Genomic DNA, 27,311 nt, shown 5'->3' on the forward strand with positions numbered 1-27,311 from the left:
CTCATTTTGGTTAAATAGGCATGTAAAGTATAAACATATGTTGTTATGTTTGCCAATCACTTGAAACATAAGAGTAGTTACAGGTGTCTGTTATAATCCAGGAAAGATGCCAGGTTGTTTGTAATGATTTACCATAGGAATATATAATGATAATCTGTCCTAATAGCCAATTTTCCACACATTTTCAGGTTTCTCCATTGGTTTAGGAAAGATATACAGATGATGTCATTGTATTTGAAAGCTGAAGGCCTGCAATGTGGAGGATGACAGTGGTCAGTGACTGCAGCTCACCTGGAGAATGTTGGCAATTACAGAATTGTCATGAAAAAGAAGGTGGGTGCCTGGAAATTTCCACTGAATGAATTGCGTGTGTAGCCATAGACAGATGCGTCAACTGTCAGTCATTTATATTGCATCCCAATCTTCATTTTTACATTTATTTTAAATAAACCATCTCTTTTTTTTTATATACATAATTGAACTCAAGAATCAGGATCCACAGGCAATATATGCTCAGGTAGGGCAGTTTCTCCCAAGCGAGAAACAGGTCCTTGAGGGGGGCTCATATTTAAGGCTTTCATAGAGTTTTAATAACACCAAAGCATAAAGCTGAGCAAAAGAGTCAGAATTTTGATCTTGAAACTGAGCGACTTGCTCTTTCCTAACAGCATTAGCATAGAGTCACGGGACATGGCTTTTAGTTTACTACAGACTGCTGCTACATGTTGATCCTCGTTGAAGGGAACATGGGTGTTCTCTGCAGCCGTAAAAACAGCTATTCTACATCAGTCTGGAGATCTATGTCATTCAGTCCAATGTCAATGAAATACTGGCAGCTCTGTGACAATCAGCTACCAGAAATCTTGTGTAATTCAAGTGTTGTGCATAGAAACGTGACTGGATATACCACATCTGTCATGGATGTACCTGGCCTTAATTTATGCAACCTGGATTTTTTTCCTATCTCACTTAGTGCAGTGTTGCTTTTACTTCTTTAAATCAATGAATTTCAGTGTACCTGTGTACTGAACAGAACGTGGACAGATAGAATAGCAGCAGATGTTATTGTTTTTGGCTGCATTCCTTAGCTTAAATTTATCATGCTACCTTGCATCATTTATTCCTGTTTATTTCTTTAATCTGTTTCTCTATATGTACTATTATGTTGGAATAGTTCAGTGTTCAAAACAAGAACTTCTCTCTGTCATAGTTTGTCCTGAAGTTCCTAAGTTCTCATGCTTTTAATACAAAATTTCTGTCTAATTTTGTTAGATGCCTAGTCAGAGTTGCAGGTGCCACTGTATTGGGATGGGATCATCAAAGGCTTCATGTAAATCACCACAGTGTTTGTTGGTGCAGCAATGTCAGTTAGTATCATCTAAAGACATTAGACTGTGCTCTGTAAAATGCTTATTCCAGAGTGAGCTTTAATTTACAAAAATAATGACTAACCATCTGTGAAGAAGGAATGATGTCATGATGAAAATGTAAAACTGGCTCCAAAACTGATTCTAGCTAGAAATTAGGTGTCCTGTTCCAAATAAAAAACAGTGGGAATCTTTTAGACCACAATGACAATAGCAGGGCTTTTGACTAAATTTCTTTCTGTGGCACATAAGGAAGACTTGAGAAGAAAACTGATCTCATGCTTGTCAAATATTTTGAGTTCCCTCAGTGGAAAGCACCAGATATTATATAGATGATAGAATGTTACTTTGTTTGTAATTGAGAGTGTAAGAATTTGTTTAAAATATTTCAAATGAAAAAGTGAGTAATGGTGATGAGGTTAGGAAATAAGTAACCAAATGAACCAATGATAAAAGCTTAAGTAGAAAAGGAGATGGAGGGTAAATAAATAAATTTAAAAAAAAAAAAATCCAGAAAGAAAGAAGAAAAAGCTGTCTGTATAACAGGTAACATAAAAGAAGTCTAGGGCTCCTCAACACTATGTTTATGTATATATATATAAATGGGAGAGAGACTGCATGTTACAAACATTGGGGTGGTGGCGGGGGGGAGGGGACAGGAAATAAAATAGTAGGGAACTGAACTGAGTGGGTTTCCTGTTATTTGCTGTGCAAGACAACTTAGTGTCACTTTTTAAGCTGTGTTAAGAGGAATTCTGAGTGCAGAAAAAGAGCCTAGGAACTGCTTGGTTAGCCTGCAAGAAGGCCTTTGATTCAGTCCCAAACTCATGGAGATGAAAAACATTGAAAATATATTTCATTGCAAATAGAATCACTTTTTTTTTTTTTTAAGCTTTAAATTTGGTCAAGTAAAAGATGCATCTTACCTTATTGTTAACATTATCACCTTCATATCCAGCTTCTGAAACACAACATTTTTTTTTTTTTTGTCCTGCCATTGTACGCTATATGAAAAGATGTCAGGCTGTGTAAAACATCAACCCTCTCTGCTATATTTATATGGTTCTTCAGGATTTCCTTTGATCTGTGTAGTCATAAGCTGAAACTAAGTAGAGATACTTTTCATTATGAAACTTCAAGAAGAAAATTGTAAGGCATTGCTTTTTCTGGGCTTATGAACCTCTTTCTGAAATGGAAGAACAAAAGTACTGCAAGCATCAGTTCTTTGAATTAGAAACAACATGGAGAGTAGATCTGATTACCAGTGTCATGGGACTTGCCCAAGACTTTGACAAGCTGAAGCAGTTCTGTGATCATCAACCCTCTTGTTACTTTGAAGATGTTTCATGTGGCAATATTTTGAATGCTAAAGATAGGGGCATTCCAAAGTCAAGGGTAAAGACTACCAATCTATATACCTTGACACCAATTCATAAGACTGTGATAAGAATTAAATAATAAGATAGAGGAAGAAGGGGCAGAAACTACAAAATAAAATAAAATAAAAAATCATAAGAGGTTCAGTGAATTAAAAATAAACAAGACCAAAAAAAAAAAAAAAAGGCAGCAGCTGTGTTGTATGGGATTCCCTTAATTGTGGTGTAGACCATTTCAAACTCATTTCATGCTAACTGGTTCAATAGTTTCCATTACGTTACTAGACATTCTGAGCTAATTAACTAAAAGCATGTTAAATGAAATAGGAAGGATTGGACCAGATAAATCCTTAGCAAATGTCTCCCTCTTAGTATTGCACTTTTTCTTCTTTTCAAAAATAGCATCAGGATTGCCTCTTTCATCTGCTCTCTATAAAATATGGTATTTACATGTCAACAGGATAAGATCTGGTCTGCTAGCATTAATTGTGTTTAGATTAATCTTGCATAGTGGTATTAGGAGATTTAGTGTTTCTATCAGTTAGAAATGGAAAACAACCTTAAAATATCGCAAATGCATTTTATTCACTGTTGCATATCTGTGCATATAGCCTAGATACTTAGCTGACCCCAAGGAAGTCTGGTGAAGCCAAGACCATGGACAATACGATTCAAGACCATCTCTGCAATGGATTAATAGTATAGGTGAAAGCATTTTCATGGCCATACTAATCTGTGAAGGTCATTTAAAAACACTGCATTTTAATGGGACTGCTTCTGTAAATAATCATCTACTTGTCTAGGTGTCTAAATACCTTTAAAACTTGGCTGTTTATCTCTCTGTGCTTCAGGTTCCCCTTCTAAGGGACAAGAAAGAACAGTGCATTTTCCTCATGTTTAATTGCCAAAGTTTCTTGAGGACTATGAATATTTCTTCCTATTGTCAGAACTAGGAGGAAGAGAAACAGAAGAAATAAAAGCTTTTGAAAGACCCCAGCCAAGAAATGAGATCTTTAAAAATGCATGTTTTCATGTTTATGCAGTGGACTCTATAATATCATTAGGAGGTGACTAACGAGCAGTCTGAGTAGCAGCTATTGTTACGATAGCTGCTTAATGTAATAACGGTTGCATTAACAAACTCTAGAGGGAAAAGCTTGTAAGGACCAAGAAGCATGAGTGTGTGTTGCCAAAGCTGCTGCAACAACTGGTTTGAGACAGGATGTTCAAGAGATCTCCAGGAGCCACCTCAAAGGCACCCTCAAATAAATAAATAAATAAATAAGTAGTACCAGGTCAGCATCACTGCCATACCTTTTGCTGTAGCTCCAGAGGTAGGAGCTGCAACGAGCTGGCGAGGGCTAAGTAGCCCCTACCCTTATTATTTTCAGCTAGGCTGTATGTTGATTCTCAGCAAAGCAAGCAGTGAATACAGATGATCTGCGACATCTGCCTCCTGGCTCAACAATGCACATAATGGCATGGCAGCAGATTGAATGCTTACCAGTCAGTTACAAGTAGTGAGCCACACACCTAAGAGTGAAGTGGCCTGTTGCCTCCTCACAGCCCAGAAATGAAATGTCAGAAGAATTTCTGTGTGAATTCAGGCATGGTAGTGGTTGATCATTATTAAAAATGATATTATTAATAGTAATAATCAGTGTTTGCCTTGATTTCTTAGAACAGTGTGCAATTACAAACCACTTACTTAGCCTCATGACCAGCTCAAAACATCAAGTTTATGAAATCCTTTCTTTCTCTTCCTGTCCTTTTTACTACCATCAGTGGAAAGTCCCTTTCTGTCTTTTGGTCTCAGATCAGCAGATGGGAGCAAGAACAGTTTTTTTCCTTGGACGTAAGGATCAGTCACGCTCATTATGTATTTTTTTTCTACTCATGAGAGGCAGACAGGCAGGCAGCCTTCTAATGGAGAAGTAGAGAGAGCAGAGGCTGTTTCTGTTGTTTGTCTCCAGGCTGGAGTTGTAGGCACTTAGGACGTCAGCCTTCTGTGAACCCAGGCACACAACTACTGTACATCTGTACTACCGCTGGTACTTGGCTATTGATGTTCTCACTGAGAAAATCTGAACTAATAGAGATAATTTCAATCAGCTGTTTGCTTTTTTTAAAAAAAAAAAAATCTGATTTTTTAAAAATATGTAATAAAATCCATTAGTGAACAAGAACTTTTGAGTTTTTCAGTATAGGAACTGAATGTGTCTTTAGACCTAAAGTAGTAGACTGAGACTAAAAACATGGGCATATATAAAAACATATTAAAATAAGACATCTAAGGGGTTTAAAGACTGTGTTAACATTCTCCTGAACAATAAGGGACTGATGTAATTTTTTGGTGGAAATAACATGCAAGAAATTAAACATAGTGTTATACCATGAAGAGCATTTAAAGGAAATACTAATTCTTCTAGCATAGCATTTATTTTTCAGGTGTTTATTTTTATTGCCTTCAGGTATAAATATTGAACATATGAATTGAAATTTAATCTTAAATTTATTTTTTAGATTGGCAAACATCGTCTTGAATAAATTTTATTCTCTCTTTAAAAAATAAATTACTGAAATTTAACAACTAGAATTTAAAGGGAGAATATTAAACTATTTTTAAAAATAAAACCAATTTCCCATTCATCTTTAATTTAACTTACCTGTCTAAGTATGCATTATGTCATGAACTTTAGTGCCCACGAAATCCTTTTTTTTTTCTACTTTTAGGATTAACTTAAAGAATGTTTTTAGCACACTGTGAGAGAAGCATAGATGATGTTTAAGCCAGCACAGTGTTAACATTTACCAGCCTGGAATTTTGTTGAAAGGAATGACACTTACCTGCTTAAGTAATAACATATGGATTCGATTCAAGAATACCCAAAACTGGAACAATAGATAAGATAAGCCGGTTGGAATGTTGGAAATATGCAACCCTCCTCTTCCAATAAATTATTAACATGGGAAGGTGATGACACTACATCATCTGCAACTGTCAGAGATGTACGTGAAATACTTGAAGAGTAGCAGGGCTGGTTACAGAAATGACTGACTGAATAACAGTGTACACTTGCATGAAATTCTGTGACTATATCATGGGGAAAAAATGTAATAGGAATTCTCTTTGAACTCATTTAATCTGCATAATCCACATCATCAGCCAATAAGATCACTTGGACAATGTTGCTAATCAAATGCCAATTTTGTTTATAGTCACTGTAGCTGCTGGCTGCTTGTTTAAATGGTTTTACAGTGGTCTTGACTGTTTCTTAAAAAAATAAAAATAAAAATAAAAATAAAATTACTGGCAGTTAGCATTAAAAGTCTTTCCATTGTTCCTCATCTTCATTTTTCTTAAAATAAATAAATAAATACAACCATAAGGGTTGCAACTAAGCTACGCTCACCCAACATGATGAAAATACATCTTAATTTACTGAGAAGTATTTCAATACCTTTTAAACTGCAGGGTATTAAGATAACCATCTTCAGGGATGCACCTCAACATCTGCATGTACGTAAAACTGACAAATTGAAGTCTTTAACTCTGACACTCTTTTGGTAAATGAGGAAATATGATGTATTTTCTGCTTCAAGGTCAAATGATAGCTTATCTACTGCTTACTTTGCATACATGTCCTAGGCAGTAAGCTGAAAGTAGTTATTCATTCTCATTTTCCATTAATCTGTAGATGGTGTTGAATATTCCACAGATAGAATTAACATTTATCAGTATAAACAATAATTCACCGACGATATTAATACCATTTAATTGCAGCATATGCTTTATGTTTTTATATATTCTTAATGACTTTTTCTTGCTGTTATAAGAACACTCAAGGAAATAGTGTATTATTCTATTTTAGATGTGTGCTGATAAAAACAATCAGCACAAATATTTTTACACAAGAAACAGCAAGTGCCTTCTTTCCTCCCGTATCAGTCTCATGATGTTGCTTCAAGAGCAGATGGTCCAGCCACTGCCATGGTAGATGAGCTGTGATTTAAATCCAGGGCCTCGGAAAGAACTACTGTGTCATTCAGGTGGTTTGAGAGCCTAAGGTGCTGTTGAAAGAAGAGCACTTTTGCATCTGCAAGCTTAGTATGTTTTGGTCATATATATTGTCAGATGCTGATGGACTCATTAATTCTAATCGTATACACCAGGCAATTCAGAAAGTGCAATTTCCTGGCATTGTTATATGGCTAAGCAACTGACTCACACGGTGGCCTTTTTCTTCATTGGTTTTCTTGTGTGACACACTCCCATGACTGTGGAACTGTCTCGGCTGACTTTCTGCTATTTTGCCTTCATGGTTACAAGCTTTATGTCTTGAGCAAATGCCAGGAGCTCCAGGTACTCCAAGTCATTTTTGGATTCCTGTTTTTCCTCATCTGTCTCCTTTGGTACCTGCAAGTCCCCAAGGGCTCTTGACATCCATTTCTAGCAGCACAGGCACTTTTTTTTTCAGTTTTCCATTGAATGAAATGTCAGTGCATGACAAAACATGCTTTGCGGGTGCCATGCTCCGATTTAGCAGTGCTGAATATGGATTCTGTCATTTTTCATTAGTAGGTGCTTTATTATTTTGATGCTGCTTTCTACCGACCTGTTGTACTGGAAATAATGGGGAGCTGTAGTGACATGCCTCATACGTACTTCACTGCAAATTGCTGCACCTCATGTTCATTAAAGGTATATTGTTGTCAGACATTACTAATGCAGGTACTGTAAAATACAGCAAGGATGGGACTGACGTGCACTAATGACTATTTAGGTATATTTTATTCTATGTGGGAATGCTTTTGATAGTCTGGGACACAAATAAGTTGGTTTTCTCCCAGCCAGCAGTGGCAAAACTCTGTGTGCTTTGCTCTGGGGGTATCTTTTTTTTTTTTTTTCCCCTCCCTGTTTTTGCCACCCACATCTTTACCTATACTTCTGGCATGTGGAACAACCTCTAACAGTTTCCTCAGACTTGCTGACTATTTGAAGCTGATGTAAAATATCATTGGTCTTCCTCTTAGATTTTAAATCCCTAAATTATTCTGTGCTTTTAAATATTTTTAGATTATGATATATTTATATTATGATGTGTCCTTTTAAATGTTTTTTCTCTAATGTCAGAGATTTCTGGTGCGGTAAAAAAAAATCCTATTTAACAATTAAATTTAATTATGACCTATTATTATGTCAAGGGGTAAAGCCACTCTATTAGTTGTTACCATTTGAAGCAACTAGCATTATCTGTGGCAGTGGCCACAGCTACTTTAGCAGGGTTTTGCCCTCAGCAATATCACCAGAAATCAAAGTTCACATTTAGATAGATAATTTTTTTGTTTGTTGGTTTGTTTTCGAAGAGCTTGTATGTATAACATAAAATCTAGTTCTGGATATTTTTGCTTCATTGGTTTTTTATCAAGTATTCCAGAGAGCATGTGTGTAACTATCATCACATCTCACTTAGTTTTTATGCAACATTGCAATCATATATTTGAAACTAAAATATTTTTTTTTAGTCTTTTTGTTTGTGGGAAAGGTTGGAGTGAGAATTGCCAGGTCCCTTAGGCTGTAAAGAGTTTTATGATCGGTTTCAGCTCACACAGCTCTTCCATGCATGAAGATGTGAAGTTTTAATGGCTGTGGAGTAAAGCCAAAGCTTCTTTCCTTATTTATGTACGCTAACACCCAATTTCTTTTACATGACTGCTCTCCAAGTCTGACTATACAACTCTGAAATAATTACCACTATTCTCAGTAGAATCATCCGAAGACAACTTAATTATGCTCTTAGATATTGTATCTCTAGGTTGGGCCATCTTTGATTAATGCTTTAAGTTTTCCAGATGTTTCTGTAACAGCTAAAGCCTATGTCTGTTAGACAGTTTTGTAGGATAGCAGTTGGGATACTGAGGCAGGTTGACTGATCACACATTTCTTTCCATACCTCATATTTCACATGAGTCTGTACTCCTTTATCTTAGTGTGGCCTGTCTAGATCATATTGCCACATTGGCTTTGTTTTGCAGGATTTTATTTCCATCATAAGGAATTTGCATGGTATTTGTTTAGCTTTTGCCCTACAGCTTGTTTTCCATGCAAGATTTCTGAAGTCTCTGCATTGTTCTCATATTTTTCCTTGATCAAAATGTCACAATACAGACTTTTGTACCATATATACTTTCTGAAATGTGCTGTATCTTTCTTTGAAGTGCCTTTGGTATCAAATACAGTCCAAATGAGAATGGTATCTCCCAAAGAAGATGTTGAAGCTATATTAGCATTTGTTCTGCTTTTCATCCCAAGCAGAAATACATTTGTTATCAATCACCTGTCCAGTGATACATGGGGAATACTTTCCACTCTTTAAAATTTGACTTTGTGCATATGTAAGTGAAAACTCCATCCTTTTTATTTATTTATTTATTTATTTTATTTTGGCAGTGACTAGATGCCATTGCTGGAGTTCTGCTTGCTCTGTGGTCAAGTGCTTCTACCTCTCTGTTCATCATCTCTGTTCAGTTCTGTGGAATTTTCTTGGTAGTAATCTTGTCAGAACTTGTCTTGTCCCCACCATGGGGAACTTGCAACCCAGTTCTGAATGGTTTTGAGATCTTTTTACTATTTTTAGTTGTTTTGGACCCATAATTGGCAAGGGAGTGCGTACTTTTGGAGTCTCTAAGGACCTGACACATTTTTATGTGGACAGTGGCCTAGCTTCATCTGGTGTTCGTGCAAAGGCATCTCCCCCAGTTTCAGTGAATTTAGCATTGTTAAAGAAGATAACTCTGTTATTATAAACCTTAAAAACATAGTAACACCCTTACAGGGTTAGATCAGAGTTCAGTGCTGCTCTTTGCATTGTGTTTGCAACAGTGGATGATAATAGATGTCTTCAGAAGAACGTCAGAATAGGATAAGCATATCAGGTTCCGTCTCCTGAGCTCCAGTAGGTTGTTCCTGGTTTGCTGAGCCAGAGACAGTCATCATTTAAGATTTGTACGTTTTCTCAGTTGCTAGTATCCAGATTCTGGCAGTGCTCTAGCTTGTGCATCAGTGCCCAATCTAAAAGCATGTAATCATCACAGTTGCTTTCAGACTGACACTTCAGTTCTCTGCTGATGCAGCATTGTCCATTGCTCTTAAGTACTTCTACAGAGATTTCCTTAGAATTAGTGGTGTTGCTGTCATTCCCTTTTTGGTGGTGGCTTTTGCATCTTGCTGTACGTGCTTTTGACGCCTTGCAAGCTGTTGGCAAGTGCTTTTACCTGTAGTTCACACACCTGTTTCTAAATGTTGGGCATTGGTCTGACTTTCATTGTCTTTGCACTGTGCATAGCTTCTTTTGTTTTCTTTCTTGTGTAGCATTTTTTCCATGCCCTGTTCTTAAATTTAAAATCTTTGATTCCCTTTAATACCAGCTTTTCTCTGGATTGGGTTTACTTCCTTTGCTTGACAGATGTGACTAACTTTGCCAAGGATTAACTGCAGAATTCCAGTAGACCAAGGTTTACTTTTGTGAGACAGGACTCAAACCCTCAAAATTGGCTAATGAGCCAGCTGCTCTTAGATTAGTCACCTTCTCTGGTTTTACTCTCTGCTTAAAAGCATCACATGCATCTATTTCACTTTTACAGAATACCTCACATTTGTGAATTGAGCCTCAGAATTCATGTGTGTTGGCCAAACTAACTGAAAACCATGGAAAATATGAATTGCTTTAAAACTGAGTATTGTCAGAAACAATGCTATTTTGTCTGTCTCTGCTCCTAGCAGTTCCTTGCAGATACAGATTTTTTTTTACCTTTCTGTTCATAGAAGAGTTTAGGAAAGTAGAAATTCCTGAGTTGCCTCTACTTTTGTACCAAGTGGAGTAAAAAATTACCTGCTTTGCAGTTCCAGAGCCTCAGCCAAGAAAGTTATTTATGAAAAGATAGAAAGCTGGCAGCCTTATTTTTAATGTTTTATTTTATTTTATTTGTCTTAGGAACATACACTATTCTTGCTCTATTGCTTTGCTTGGGTGACAGTTCATGCCAACTTAGTTAATAAACAACCAATAATGTTTGTCTGCCTTGTTACTATACTTTGGTAATTGGTGTGGCAGCAGGGGAGAGCCTCAGAATGATGTTTTCCTCCAAATCACCCAGGCCATGTTCAGAAATATGCCTCTCTAAATCTGTTGGAGATAACAATGCATTGCTGAACAAAGAGCAATTTTAGAGACCCAAATATATTATTACAGTACAAAAGCAAATTCTACCTTGAATGATGCATGGTGCTCACAGTTATCAGTGGAAGATTCACAGGAGGTTAAGTAAATTCACTAAATTTGTAATTTAATATATGAATCATAATTAAAAGTGGAAGGCAGGTCTCTACCTTGAAAGTGCCAGACATACTGGTCTATCAGGGGTTTAAATTCATGTCAGCTCCAAATTTCTTTAGTGCCTACAGTGTGAATGGTCTTTTATTCAGACTCAGGTACTCCTTGTTAAATTCACAAGTTCCCAATCTGAATTATTTTGTTCCACATACACGATAAATTGGACTAAGGCGCTCCTCATCCAGATCAAGGGTGTCCATGCAGAGAATTAAATCAGAAATAATATATTCTGATTATAAAAAGAATAGCTGTTTTAAAATAAACTCGCTGCGAAGGAAAAACTAACGTGTGAACAGATTGAAGGCGAACTAATGTCATTGAAATGCTGATGGACCAGAGGAAAAAGGAGTTTAGCAAGTAAAGTGATTAAAGAGGGAATGCACAAAGCTTTGAGGCACCTACACCTGCTGCGTTGCAGGTCCCTGTTGCATCTCTCACCGACTGAGGCTGCCTTGCTCAGAAGCAAGTGGTTATGAGTGAAGTTAGGGAAAGAGAGGTGCGGGTATGGCTATTCCCCTCGTGTAAAGGGGTTCAATTTCTCTTTCAGAGCAGCCAGTGGACGGCCTTTCACGCCCAGGGAGGGTTTTTGTGATCTTAAGTACAACTGAGTTTGGTCCAGGCGTCTCTGGGCATCATCGAGGCAGATGCAAGGGAAGATTAAGAAGGGGGAACAGTCCAGGAAGATGCTGAATTCGGCTTCTCCTAGTGAATACTAATGCCTAAAAAATTTATAGATGGATGTGTTCATGTCTGAAGCAACTGCCGTACGGATTTGCTGATCGTGCAAGAACGGTATGCAAAAAGGGAGGAGGAGGAGGGAAAGGGCGGGTGGAAGAAAGCGACGGCTCTAGGACCCATGAGAGCCTTCCTGAACAGGAGGTGGGAATTCTCCTCCGAAGCAGCCCGAGCCCGAGCCCAACCTCAGAGCTCCTGCGGAGCCGGCAGAAAGAGCCGCGCACCCGGCCCCGCTCAGCCATGAGCCTGGCTGGGCTGTGGGTCGCCGCAGTGGGTAAGTACTCTGCTCCTTCTGCTCCCATCTCCCTGTGGTACAAACTCCCTCTGATGCCCGGGGGACTCTGACTTAATCCTTTGCCCATTCTCTTTTACCTTTGAAATCGGGAAAGCATTAGATTTCAAAACAGAGATAGGAGCTGGGGAGGAAAAGACCAGTATCAAACATCCCTAAAGTGGGTGATGTGGGAAGATAAATTTTGATGGTTATTGATTCTAAGTAAATTTTGTTCTCTGAAATGAATAGGTGATCTGTAGTTTTAGAAGGGCTTGAGCTGACTGAGGCTCTTATGCTGGAATCAGGCTCTGTCATTGTATTAAGGTTCAACATGAAATTAATAGCCCCTGTACCATTTTGGCTCTGTGATTACAGGATTGCTTTCTTTGGGACTATGCTGAAGAGATGGGAGAAAGTAATGCTCTAGGAGTCATGAAGGTTGCTTACAGGAAAAGGTGTATTTTGGAGGAGGTACTTTGTCCAAGGAGATGGATAAGGGAAATGGGTAACAGGAAAGAAGGTACCAAGACTAGGAAAGATGGTGTTATGATATCCCACCTAAACAGTGGTGCTCAGGGTGAGTTTTGAACGGAATCTTTGTGCTGCTCTGTTTGGCATTGTCAGCTTTGGTTCTAAAACATACCAAAAGGAATGAAATCATAGTAGGAGAGAAGGAGGGAGATATTAGGAAGGAAGCTGCAGTAGTAGGAGAGAAGTTGGAAAATGGCAGCATGCACACAAGCATCAATGGAAGGTAGGAGTGGAACACACTTACTGTATGTGCACTGTGGTGAAAATCGTATTATAAAAATTAGGAGAGACATGCTGAAGAGGACATGCTGAACTTCCCAGAGAAGAGAAGTTAGAATAGTAACCCCACTGCAGAGCAAGGAACATCATCTTGATCCTTAGACAAGGATCAGAAGACACTTCTGTATTTCTCAGTGCAACAAATCATATTGCTTCCAGACAGGAAGAGATGAGACAAACAGGTTTTGGGGAGCTAGAGTTTGCTCTTTCTTAACATGTATATATTTTAGTTTACATTAAGATATGCTGGGACATCAATTTTTAAGTAGGTTTTGTCATTTAGTTCTATTTACAATTGAATGCCAAGGCATAGCACAGAGTTTTTGGTTTCAGGCTTTTTCTGTCTTGTATCCTTTATCACCAAAGAGGCCCAAAAAAAGCCATGTGTCCCCACAGCCTATGTTCTTGTGCCATGTGGTCTCATCAAGAGCTGCTAAGTATCATCCATGTGCTTTTGGTGGAGTGACTTTCAACATGGGAGTAAGGTTAGTGTAAGGAACAGTCATTATAATCTCTGTATCTCCAAGTCTGTAATTTGAAGCATGATTGTATTAGAGCAGAGATTTAAAATAAAATTAAAGGTGTGTTTCAGAGAGAGCAAGAAAAGAGCTAGATGAGAAGCATACATTTTACAATCTCTGTCCAGTCTTATGCCAAAAATAATCTCAATCACCCAGGGAGAGACTTGGATACTGAGTGTTTAACTGTGTAGCTGCTGTCATGATCTTCACATGGGGGTGGTTTGTCTTGCTGGGTTATTATGGTCAGCTCTGCAGTCAACTATTTTAAAAACCACTTGTGTTTCCACTGAGAAAGCTTTCCTGGAGTAGATTCTCAGAGTGGCTTTATATTTCATTCTTTATTTGGAAAGCCCAGGGTCCTGATGATGAGGGAATTTACAGGTTCACTTCTGTTTTACTGGCTGGTATATGCGTTTCTAATGAGCTGTACTCTAAAAGGGTAGTTCGAGAGTTCCCATCCACTGAGAATTTTAGGCACATCAAAACACTGGAGGAGGTCAGAACTCATTTTGGTGTAAAAATCAAGACTCTATAAGAAAATTCAGGAAGTTAGAGAAAACAGGGAAAAAAAAACAGCACACGACCAACCAACAACACAACAAACAGAAAAGGATTCAGTGTACCAGTGTACATTGTTCTGTGTCAGGACAACATCACAGTCATTCTAAGGCTGAGGTAGCACCCTAGCCTCAGTTCTTGGGAGATGGCTAGGAAGGTGGTGAAAAAAGCCACCAGATGAATGTGTGGGAGAATTTCCTTTTCATTTGAAACACCAGCATTGCTTTGAGTCTTCATATGGGCTTCTTCTCCTTTGATTACTTGAGCTTAATGGAAGGGAGAGGCCAGTCCTCTTCCCTATGAAAAACTGAGTTGTGCTTCGCCAGATGTTTTGCTCTTGCTTCTGGGTGTGGAGTGCAAACTATTTGCAAAATTACAGCACAACATACACCCTGGGCAAACCTCAAGCCCCCTTACTGAAGCGTACTCATGTTTATGTCATTGCTCAGAACTTTAGCTATTGGAGTATAACTACAGTTCTTGAGATAATATTAGTAGAGGCATTTTGTCAAGTTTCTCTTTATAGCCCTTCCTAATAGTTGTAATAGAACTGTCATGGGATAGGATAGCTTATGTTTAATTTCAGCTGGAGAAGCAGTTATGGTTATGGGAAGGTTGACAGCAGGTTTAGGAGGAAAATGGCCAGCACGGCTGTGGGGTGTGGGCGTAGAATGGTATATCAGCATGGCAATGGTGAATGCCCCATTCCTGGCTACTATGCGTCCCTTGCATTTGTCCAACAAACTGTTTTCAGAAGTGCAAAAAGATTTTATCCCTCTCTCTGAGTTTGTCTGCATCTCAAGATTGAGCTGGCCTGTTTTATAAAGCGAATGTAAGCTGATTGAAGTTTAATCAGTCTACACATGCATGAAGACACATGTAGGAATACCTCATTTTGTCATAAACCAACTGAGAACGGATTCATGGACCTTAAAATAAACAAACACATCTATCTCACTTATGCAAACCTTTACTGATTTGTGTATCCTTTTGTCTAGAAAAGAGCATGCGAAGAGTGGAGGGGAGAGGGGCTGCATTCTCTTCTGCTTCTTCATGGAAGAACTCACTTATTTTGTTCTTCTTGTGCTTTCTTCTTTGTAACTCTGCTGGGTTAAAGTAGCATACAGACACAGTAGTGCTTTCAGTATTTTCACTTAAATAGGCCCAACCAGAATAGCACCAAATGATCCTTGAAATCTGACCTGGGAGATAAGCTCATGGTCCTCTATTGTGCAAATTACAGGTTATCTACATATACTGAGCCAGTCTGGATATGCAATTCAACGAACTCTGAAAAGTCAAGCATTGGGAAGGTACCTTGAAGTAAAAAAGACTGTGACTTCTTTTTAAGTCACAAACATTGCAATGTTGAAGATCCTTTGAAATACAGTCAAAAATGGGAAGATATATGTATGGGAGTCCAGTAGTAAGGGAGGACATGAAGGCAAGCACTGGGAATTAGTAAACTACATCAAGAGGAAGGACAGAAGTGGTAAATGTAGAAATCTGGTAGTGAGGTGTGTGTACTTTTACTTTAAAGCTGAAGAAAATGTCTTTTCAGCCATAGAAGTACATCTTTCTGTCAGTATTACGTAGTTTTACAGTTCCTAATTGGTCCGTTTGATCAAAGTTGGAGCAAAGGATGTCCCTCTTCAGTGATGTTTGAGAAGCATTCCTCTCCCACCCCCAGAGTCCATAACAGATACAGAGGGCCCATGTCTTCAGCCCGTTTATAAGTGAGATTGGGTGTGCACTGGCTGGGCTGGTGTGTAGAACTGCATCTATGGTGGATGTGTGACTAGAGAGAAATGTTCATCTTGTGTTAATTTTAGTGAAAAAATGCTGATGAGGTAACAATAAAATGCTTTATAAAATGGGCTAGGTTTTGAGCTGTTATATGCAGGAGATTTATGTGTGCACCGGTTAGTTCATGTTGAGAGATTCAAATGAGTCAAACTGTTTTAATATTTTGTTATTCAAACTTTTGTTTATAGAAGGCTTTTATATAAAAATCTTAAATCTTTATTTAAAAATCTTAAAACATGATTTAGTACCACATGTTTGGCTTGGACATGAAATACTGTAATTCAGTGCTCCCTGAAATGTGCTTGGGTTTGCAGTTTGATAAAACATCTGAAAATTTTTCAGGTTGACCTATGACAGTTTTATTTTATTTTATTTTTTAAATTTCTTTAGGCTTGCCAGTAACTTGGAAAATCCTGTATTAAAGCTGTTTTGTTATCTTGTAAAAGCACATACTGATTTGTACCTGGATTTGTGTATGCAGGTGGTTGTCCTCAGGCTGATGTTCATTGCTGCACATATATACAGCGGCTGGTATTGGTGTTTGTACCTTGAAGCTTCTTATTGGATCAAATTCCTCAGAAATGTAAAGAAACAAAGATAACATGATTTTTTTGCAAACCTTTAGTGAAAGCAGAAGCGCAAAGCAGCTGCTGAGAGGAGAGGCAGGTGAGCTCTTTCAGAAATAAATGGAGAGGAAGGAATCCATGGGGTTCTTAGTTAATGCAAATTGATAGATCTCTATGTGAGCACAGTTACAGCATGGAACATCTTGCCTTCTGTGTCTGGAGACTTTTATCTGAGACTCTTACAAGTAAGCATGATTTCTGTACTGAATGCTTAAATCAGAGGAGGAAAATAATGTCATTAATTATGTTAATTAATTGGATCAAGCTTATAGTCTTTTCCTGTCTCTCAGCATCAGTTCTTCCTCTCACAATTCCTCTTCCTCTCATTCCATTATAATTGCTCCCCTGCTTCACTCCTCTCCTGGAGTATAACAAACCCTGTGCTTTGATGTGGCCTGCCATCAGCAGGACAGGACCCACGTGTGCGCAAAGATGACACCCGTGGCAGGTATTAAGAGCAAGCCAGCTTGCAAAAGTGGTGAGTTGAGGTGTTTGATAGAGGCGAGTTGCAGCTGGTCTGACAAAAGTGCTCTGAGTGAAGAGTAGGGAGAATTGAGATCTAGTGTGAGAGAGGCAGCAGATCATACAAGTGGGCTATGTGCACACAGGAGCATCTCTTATTTGCCTCTTAAGTGATTCAGACTGTAACAATTTCAGCAGCAGGTCAGAGGGGCTGTGCCTGGGGGATGCAAGCTTCCTTCCTTTTTACACCCAATGTGCAAGAGGAGAGCTCCAGCTATAGGACCTTTATAGCAGAGCAAATGGAAATGGCATCATGGCCAGCCCAGGTCTCTATGAGGCCTAAGGACAACAACTCCCAAGCAAGAGGCAGTGTTCCCGAAGCATTTGCATTCCTGAGGTATGCTGTATCTAAGTGCTTTCCTTGAGCTGCTGTGCCTCCATGCTGCTGCTGCTTCCAGTGTGTGTGAGACCAGCACAATTGTTGAGCCCATGAGGAATAATGAAAACAAACAGAAATAACTTAAAAGGAAACAGAGATGACCATTCAGTCTTCCTCGCCTAGAAAAGACAACTCTGCCATATTTACTGTAGAAATAAAGAGCTTGGTATTTCAGTAAGATACTCATCCAGGTATATATAACCAGTCAGATTATATTTCTTTAGGAGAGGTTCAGGCTGCTTCTCTGTATGTGCTCCTTCAGATGAAGCTGGCTGGGAAAATGTGAAATGTTACATGATTCTGTACGATGTTTCCTTCCACTTGTCAGTGAAAAACTTGTTAAGGTTTTTAACTGGCTTTACAGAAGGGAAAGAAACTCCCTGAAAATGGCACTGAGTTTAAAGGAAGAAGAGACACCTATTGACACAGCAGCTCATCAGAGATAAAGGTAGTTGAGAACGAGAGTAAAGTATTAAAATAAAAAGCTGAAGTTTTTCCAAAAAGCACAGTTGTATCCTTGCCACTCAACTTTTGCCCTACATAATGGAAGAGCCATGTCTGTTAATAAGACATCACAGATTTTCAGCTAATTGGTATTTGAAATCCCATAAGCTTTGGCAAATCAGCCAAGAATTGTGTGTTTATTCTTGCATTTCAGTTGCTCACTTAGGGTTTTTCTTTTTCCAGAGTATGGTACAGCATGTGTTTGAGGGTAGAGACAGACAAACTTTCTTGGGCTAAAGCACCCACACCTCTCCACTGTCTCTGTGTTTATGGAGATAGATGTTTAAACACTGAGAACATAGGATTGATAAAGTAGAGTGAGAACCATCTAGGAGGTGAAACAAAGGGATGTGATAGTGTTTTGAAGAGCAGAATAAAAGTGCTGAGGGCAAGAAATTTCAGTTCCTACATTGTCATAATGAAGAGTTTTTGTGCCATCCAGGAGTCCTACAAAACCCCAACTGGAACTTTTTACCCCTTGAATCAGAACTGACCCACTAACTGAAGTCTTACCGGAACCTAAACGTGAAGTGAGCCAAACAGGTTACTATTGGTTCACATTCACAGTTCACTGAAATGTTGCTTCCCACAGCAGAGATGCCATCAGCACAGGAACAACCTTGAACTGCCTGGGCTTCTGAGTAGATTTGCATCCAGCTTCTACCTCCCCACAGGACCCTTACAAGTGCCTGCTTCCACACATCTGGTTTGAACTGCTCTGCAGCTGTGACCGGGACCTTTTTCTACATGCTGAGGGTGAACTCTGAGTGCCGTGCTGGGAGGGGATGGGCAGTATTTTGGATATGAACTATCCCAAGGGTGCTCTGTAAATGTCTGCTAGACCTGTGACCTGGTTTTTGACACTTGCACAGCCCTCCTGCTTGTGTAGTGGCATCTAAGTTTCTGCACCACCGTGCCTAACTCCCTTTCCTGCTCCTCCATCACAGGGCAGTAATTTTCCATTCCCCCTTGTAGCTCTTGGCCTTGGGGGGCAGGAGGAAACTGTGGATACGCAGAGAGGACAGGAGGTAAGAACTCTCTTCCAGTGGAGAGGGTGAGCCCGACCAGTGTGGTTCAGCATTATCGAAACAAATGGTTAGGAGCTGTCAGCCTGAATCTGAACAATCACAGGGAAAGCTGAATTTAAACTGGAATGGAACTAGAGAAGTGATTTGCCTCCCTGTATAGTGCATTTGGCAGTCTCGCAGTACCTGGTGTCTTGACTAATGTTTTAGGTAATGTAAGGAGCCTGGATGATTATATTTATACATGTTTAATATCATAGATGTCTTGATTTTTTTGGATTTTGTGTTTCTGTTGTTATATTTAACTGCAATTTTGTTTTTCCGAGTATGTGTTTTTTATAATTTCCTTTTTTTCCTACTGTGCTCTAAGTCATTAATACACTTTTGCCACTTTTACTTTAAATAATGGATGACTGATGTGAAATTTCCGTGGCCTCTAACATGTTTTTGGAGTTTGCTCTATGGCATTTTGGTGTGTAGTGGATATATGCTGGAATCCAAATCTCTTTATATTAGTAACACTTTTAAAGTCTGTAATTCACAACAGGAGAATTTTCTGTGTTTACAGTCACTACAGGAGCCCAAATAGCATTTAAAATCTCCGAAAGAAGCTTTCTTTAACCCCATGCAGGCTAGCAGCTTAGCCTAGATTTTAATGAGACTTTGGACTTTCCAATTCTTATAAGCCCCAACAGTATATTCATTGCAGAATACCAACTATTACTATTTTTTCAAATTTCCTCAAGTCCCAGATGCCTCCTTCCCTTTTAAGGTCTATCGAGTTGTTAGCAGAGTTTAAACTTTTCCAGAGTTTGACAGATTGTGTTTGTTCCTCTGTTGCAGTCCCAAAGAAGAAATTTGAAAGTCAGTAAAACTTACAAAAATAGCCTTGTGAATTAATGGTAAGCAAAATGAGGTGAATAAACCATGCTGGCTTTTATTTAGTTACTTCAAAAGAACTTGTGTTCTGGCTATTCAGGATAGAAAAACAAGAGACTTATGAAGATGTAGCTCTTTTCACCTCATCTGAAGCTCTAGTTTATTTGCTCTGATTAGACACAAGCATTTAGCTTCCCCTCTAAATGCTATTTTCGTTTTTGATATGCCAATAAGTTTCTGATAGGGCTTTTTTTTTTTTTTTTTAATTTTATTTCTACCTCTACCTTTCTACTTTCCAAACATCTTTTTTCCTCTCGTGTGCCTTCATGTGTGCATGAAGATTAATGAAAGGAAAAATATTTGTTTTCCTGATGGAGAATAATTTATTTCACTTATTTTAGGACCTGAAAACATATGCAAAAAAAGCTTTGCTTTAAATAATCTCTCTTCCACATTTGTTGTCAGTGGATACAGTTATCCAAAACTGTACAGTACTCAGGGGTTGCTTGTGACTATTTGTAATAATGTTTTAAATATATTTTCAATATATAGATTACCATTTTGTGGCACTTCTGTGGCTTGTGATTGTATAGGCTATCAGCTATGGCAATACTAGCTAATGGTTATTTTTAAGGTAAGTTTCAGTGGAATTTACATGCACTGCAGTACCAGCGTACATGTAGAGTAAGCTACAGAAATTATTTCATTACTGATAGAAACTGCTATGTGACTGCACAAAGGAGGATTGACAACAGCCCACTCTGAGAGCACTGTGAGGTACCTTAAGTCAAGTAAATGTAGAGTTTTGAATGTAGAAGTGCTGATTCTTCTGCTGGCTTTCTTAGGGCTCTTGAGACTGAGTGAATGTGAAAAAGTTCAACACTCAGGTAAGGTTTAGCTCAGCTCTCTCTCTTGCCCACCTCAACCTCTCCTGCCAATCTCCAAGGCACAATCTGGTCTCATCTGATCTGTGTCAGTCAGGATGTAGGGATGCTTTGGAACAATCTAGGTTAAAAGCTAACTTTCTTTTTTATACATCATTTCACTGGTCCAGTTGTACTGTGACCACTGTGCTGGTAAAATTGAGGAGATGATGATTGCTGGTTGAGGACAGAAAGAGAGTTGGTCTCCCAGTGCTGCTCATTTGGTGCTTGTTTTGCAAAACTCTTAAGCTGATGTTGTGTTTTTGTTTGTTTGTTTGTTTTCCTAGTCATTGAAATAAGTGTCTTGTGGAAGTAACCCCTAGTGTGAATACCTGAAATTAGATGATGAGAATACACCCTCACCTGGTTTAGTGATGTATGCTTTCCATTCAACTCCAGAGGAACAAGTGCTAGGTGTCACCCTTGTCAGGTCAGTGTCGGTGAACTGACATCCCTGTATGAATTTGTACCACTGTGAAAATACTACAATCCTGTTCTGCTAAATAGAAAGCATTGTTGTTAGATATCTGGCTCGGTTAATGAAAAATTTCTTATTTTTGGACTTCGTTAGCTTCTCAGCTATCAAAACTTCAAACAATTGAGGTGACATACAATTCAGACTAGTAGACTGAATCCCATCAGTGATGCTACAGTACTGAGGAATAAGAGGTGCGCCATGTTGTTGTGAGGCATTCATGTCTCCCCTTACCTCATCAGGCAAAATAAGCTGCTTTCAGCCTTGACCCAAACCATTTACAGACTGCTGATAGAAGAGGTGCTCTGAAATGACTGAGGACAGGACTGAATCTGTTCTGAAGACAGGGAGCTGGGGTTTACATGTATAGTACAAGTGGAAGACAGCAAAATAGTTTTGGGATCAGGCTTAAATTTTACACGACAAATGTTTTATATACTGTACTATGCACAGAAATACTTTCATGAGTTTTCAAAAAAAATAAATAAAAATTCAACAACATTTAAGAATACTATTAAGCATATCTTTTTATTCCCAGTGACCCAAACACACAAAGGAACAAAGAACAAAACTGATGATAAGTAACAGCCGAAAGTGCCACGCTTTTAGTCTTTTTGAGCTTGGCAAAGGGTAAATGTATAGCATGAACAGGTTTTCTGGTACCTAACCTCTACAGACTCAGGTTTCACATCACAAGATAGGGTTAAGTATCATCAAATTAAAACAAACATATTTATGAGCCATCTGGTTTCTGAGTCTTTCCAGTTTGTGTATTCTATCCTGGGTAACTATTAAGCAATTTTTGTTGCTGTAATTTTCATGTCATTACATGGCTCCAGAAACTACATGTTTAAGAAAAACACTGTAGAGAACTAGGTTCAGAATAGAATTATAAGCACTGGCAGCACTGGATGCGTCTGTCATTTTTTCAATTGTCCTAATGTATTACTAAAAGCAACTGTACAAAATAAATCCATTTTTTCCTTTTAATGTGACTTTAAATTTAACTGGAACTAGAAGCTTATAATATTTTAACTCTTTTACAAGATGGTAAGGGAGTTAGATTTCCTAGGGTTGGTTTCTCGTTCTGCCACAAGCTTTGCATATGGCTTGGGGAAGGCTACTTAGTCTTGGTGCTGTAATCCTCATCTTGTTTTACCTATTTTATCTCCTTTATTCAGATGAGATGACACATAAAACAGTATGTTCTAGTTCCTTGAAATAAGTCCAGTGTACAGAATTATTTTTATTTATTAGCTCTTTTTTAATGAAGTGCAACTAAGGAGAATTTATAACACAATTTCAGTGGAAATTTAAATGTGTTACTTTGGAAGAAAAAATACATTCTTTTGCATTGGATGTTGGATTACTGATGAGAGTTTTTTGACAATATTGGTGGAGGAAATAGAGGCGTTCTCCTTAAAGGTGTGCATTTGTATTACTTTTCTATAATGTATCTTTATCTGCTCCTGAGAAGGCACAGCACTGATGAATGGATGTGAAATCTCCTCTTGTTCCTCTGGTGATGTGATTGATATTCTGAATACCAGCTTTGTCATTTCTGACACTGAGTCAAGTTTCAGGCCCTAATTTCATCTTGGGAAGAATGAAAGAAGAGCTATAGCTGCTGTTGTTGGGTTTTTGGTACAACCAAATGCCATTGCTATCTAAAAGTAACATATTTTTGAATATTAACTGAAGTGCAGTAATCAGGTTCCCTTTCTCCATCACCTTCATATTTTTGACAAAGCTGTGTGTTAAGCATCATCAGTTTTCTTAAATTAATTTTGTTTTTGTTAGTCTTGGAACCTTTCTGACTCTTGCCTGCTATGAAGAGCCATTCCTGGTCCCTCTGCACCTTTTTTGCCCTACTGCATCTTGCTCTTTCTCCGTGGTTTGGTATCTCTTCCGCACAGTGTGTAGGAACACCTGACAGGCTGAGCTCAGTGAAGGATGCACTGGTGTCTCTAGTTCTTGTTAGAAGTGCATAACTTGTGTCTGTGTTTCCCTTACATATGGCATGAACTTTGAGGGAATGCAAAGCAGTCTCTTGATGTCTTTAGTTCCAAAGCTCAGATTCTCAGATGTCTAAAGAAGAAAGACAAGTGCACACAAAGAACAGAGCACACATTACTTAGGGTGAGTGTGATCTGGAGGTGAACATTGCTTCTAGAGAATGCTAGCCATGATATAAATAAGATGTTTGAAATCTTGACCACCGAACAGTTAAATGCCCTGCTGAAATTTGTACTTGGTTTCAAATTCCACCTTCTTAGCTTCCTCTGAGTGTTTGTTTGACTGCTTTCCTCTTTTGGAGGCCAGCTGGTGATGAGAGGCTTAGCTGTGAGGAAGCCCATTTGGGAATCTCAGCTGGCACTGGCAGACTCAATGTGTTTGCTGGCAAAGTTGAGGTTGCTGGCAACAATTTCTAGCTGAGGCTGTGAGGAAGATGTTTTCAAGGTGTTTGACTCTGGCCTGGAGCTGATGGGACCATGCTGGGGAGATGATAGTAGGTGAAGGTGTTTGTCCACCTTCCAGATAACTTCATCCCTTCTTCAGAGGCATGGGCCTGGGCACTTCATTGTGTGCCTCTGGCGCATTGATGTGGCGGTGTAGCAGTGGCCGTGACTGCCTTCAAATCTCAGTGCAGGCCTCTCTCTGCCCAGCATGCTGCAGCTTGTTCCCTTGCAGGGTTCTGTCAGTGAGGCTTTATTAACATCCTGGGAACCGAACTGGCTTTTTATCATGCCTCAGAGTAGCTTTAAGGTCCAGCCTTCCTCTGGGTAGAAGACAGTAAAGTAGGAAATCACTGTTCGAACAATTGTTGTTTACCCAGCCCTCCCAAGATGGTGTGATAGAGAAAGGTGCAGTAACGGATTCTGTATTGAATACTTCAGATGGGGTTATGGAACGGGTTATGTGGCTCTCTTTTTCTTAATACAAAATGCAAGTGCTTGGCAAAGCTATTCCTAGGTAGAGGGCAATGCAAACGCTTCAACATCTGCTTCCAAAAGAATATCTTCTCTGCTATTGACTGCAGCTCCCTCAGAGTGCATCTGTTGTGCATGCTCTGTTGCCTTCTCATTACTGTAAATGGAGTTCATCCTTTACTTGCAAAGAAGCTGTGGCTTTTATTGATGTGGCATTGGGGTGCTTCTGTTATTTACAGAATGTGTCATTTACAACTTTGTGATGCAGTGGCTGCGATGGGGAGCTGGCACAGACAGGACAGTGGTTTGAGATGTGTGATACTGTGAGAACTCTGGAAGAAGCTCTGGTTGAGCACTGAGAGGAGACTGAAATGACATCAGTGATTTTTTTCATATTGCTGTCCCCTTCACTGGGACAATTTCTAGTGGAGTACCATGTTGGCAGTGGGAACTCTGGACAATCATATATAGAAATAAACAGTACTACTGAAACATGGATTTGGTCTTTTACAGCTCCAGGCTCTTTGTAACTGAACAGCTAAAATAAGGTGCTGGGTGAGCATCTGAAGTCCGAACATGATCTAAATGTACAGAAACTCTGGCAGGTTTGCTGTATTTGGTGGGGATAATGAGCCAAAGAACCCATTTACTGTCTGATAGCTTATTTCTATCTTGAAAGAGTGCACTCAAAGTGTAGGAACTGTGCAGAGTTTAAGAAACTTTCAGACTGTTTCTGTGTTAACCATTGAAAGCTACATGCCACTGTGAGGCATTTTATCACCTTGCAAGCTCCCTTACGTAAGGGATTCCACACTGATATACTGCACTGTGGGCAGAGCCAGGCTTGCTTTAGGACTTGTGATTCAGGCAGTTACTGAGGGCCAATAGAAAAGAAAAATGCACAAGCTCTTGACTTCTTGTTTGTTTTACTCATTGTGCTGGCTCACATGTGCTGGGTGGTATACTGGGAGTAAAGAGCTAGGGCTCTGCTGTTCATCTCAGCTCACTCGTTCAAGGGCTTAGTAGAAATCTTATTTTTCTCCCTTGTGTGGACTAATCTGGAGTGACTTCTTGCCAGTGAAGAAACTCCAGCTGCAGGCCAACAACAGTCAGTCCATGATCTTCAGGGACTCTCTACTGGGATACGTAGCATCTTTCATAACTGTATGATACAGACCTGGTTAAAGTGAGTAATTAGTGAAGGGAGCTGACGGTCTCATACTGCTTCTCCGCTAATCACTTTCAGAAAGTGGGCATTCTTCTCATGACTCCAAAAGTAAGTAGTACTTAAGAAGGTAAGTGATGGTGGAGCAGGTCTGGACTCCAGCAGCCACAATGTTTCATTAACTCTAGTAAAAAAAATATTTTTTGTTTTCTCTTGAAACAAACAACAGAGACTGAGTTGAGCTATCCAGAAAATTCAACTTCCTCATGTTGTGTGTTTGCCACCAGTGGTTTTTGTATGCCTTTCTCTTGTGTGCATGGACACTTAACAGATGTACCCAGAAATGGTTGTATTCCCTACTGCCTGCAAATGAAATAGCTCAGGACTGGTAAGAGGGACTGTCCTCAGTCATTTTCTTTCAAGCACAAATAGTCCATTAATGTTGAATCAATTTATCCATGGTCTGAAAGGAAATCAGAAAACTTCCCAAGAATCTCTGTTGTTGTAGTTTTTTTTTTTTTTTTTAAAAAAAAAATATTTTATTTTTCAGTTGTTCATTCTGTGTTTCCCTACTTTGATGTCCTTGCACTGATTTCATACTTGGGTGTTTTTCTTGTGTGATGTTTTCATCTTCAGCATGAAGATGAATCAGGCTGAAAGTTCTTTGAAAAAAATGAATGAGAGGCCCCCTTGTCTTAAAATGGACCAGATCAGTGCTGTTATAATCTAGCAATCAGTCATTTAGGTTTTCTGCTACTCATTCCCATCCATAACATTGTCTGGGTATGAGAGTTGTGGTGTATTTTCAAAGTCCAGCTTAGTGTATCAAAATAGCCAAATAGTCTTTGGATGTGCCGTTGTGCTAGGATAATTCATACAGTTGTCAAACCATGAAGTTCATCCTTGTAGTAAAGAAAGACACTCTTCCTTAGTAAGGAACAGATTCCTAATTTTGTCATTACTATTTTGGCACTGAACCCAAAGTGGTCCTTTAAGGGAAAAAAAAAAGGGGTCACTATATTTAAAGACTTCCTGTCAAAAGTAAAATAAAAGCCCTCCTATGAAATGTCCCCATTTAACTGCTTTCCAGTTGGGAAGTGTGGTACAGTAGACCAAGGAGCTTGTCACTCTACACCTTGTTCTCTGGAAATCAAGAAAATTAGTAAAACGAAAAGCCAAGATAAAGAAATATCCTTAGAGACATAATCATTCTTTACAACAAAAACTTCTGTCTTCTGTGTTCTGATTACAGTGGGATCATCTGGCTATCATCTTCACTTTCTTTTATGTTTCCTTACTGGGAGGGAAACAAATGAAAAAAAATGAAATGGCAGTGACTACTCTTCTATTTGCAGAAGTTCGGTTTCCTACCAAAAGAGGACTGGTGTAATTCATCAATCTTGCTTATGTTGTTCCAGGCCATGAGCAAAAACTGTGTCATGTTTTTTCAACGCAAAGGTGATTTTTTTGGATCCAAAAATAAAGTTCAAAATTTGGCACAAGTGACAGAAATGTCTTTGAAAAGAAGGAAACAATTTGCCAAACAGCAGCTTAACTTATCCCCGCCTTTTGGTCCATTCAGGAAGTCGTGGATACCAGGGGTCTCCCACCCACTGAGAATTGGTTCTACCAAGTTCATTCCTCACAGTGTCAATCCCAACTGCAATTTGAAAAAAGACTCTGCACCTCTTACTTTGTGCTGGCTGCAAGTTAAGGTATTCATACAGGAGAGGCATCTTGCAACTAGTAAATATTTAAACAGTGTTAGCAAGCTTAGCCCTAATCCTTTCCATAAGAGAACTTGCAGATTTTAGGAGACTACACAGATTTACCTCCCTCCAAAGGCCTGGCTTTCATGCTCATCTGAAACAGTAAGCAATGAAAACATCACTCTTTTTAATGTTCAGCATACCATCAAGGCTCCATACTTATTAAATTGTCTTGTTATTAAGATGATTGTTAATATTGGTGCTGTGATTGGAGTTAGCATCCTAACAACTATCTGCATGGATTCATTTCCTGATGACAAGTTTATCTTTTTTT

The 27,311-nt window shown here is 38.9% G+C and overlaps 1 protein-coding gene across 2 annotated transcripts in view; it reads left to right on the plus strand.

The window, feature by feature from the left end:
* The window catches only part of LTK (leukocyte receptor tyrosine kinase), a 123,375-nt gene that overhangs the window by 17,962 nt on the left and 78,102 nt on the right, over positions 1-27,311 (plus strand). Inside the window, exons 3-4 of one of the 2 annotated variants that reach the window (XM_035327385.1) lie at positions 207-333; positions 7,580-7,582. In XM_035327385.1, the coding sequence (XP_035183276.1) occupies positions 255-333; positions 7,580-7,582 (82 nt within the window). In that variant the 5' untranslated portion in view covers positions 207-254. Of the gene's footprint in view, positions 1-206; positions 334-7,579; positions 7,583-11,989; positions 12,146-20,897; positions 20,901-27,311 lie in introns of those variants that run through there. The other variant, XM_035327386.1, reaches the window with a different exon arrangement.

This window comes from Oxyura jamaicensis, chromosome 5, assembly GCF_011077185.1.
Source record: "Oxyura jamaicensis isolate SHBP4307 breed ruddy duck chromosome 5, BPBGC_Ojam_1.0, whole genome shotgun sequence".
NCBI lineage: Eukaryota > Metazoa > Chordata > Aves > Anseriformes > Anatidae > Oxyura > Oxyura jamaicensis.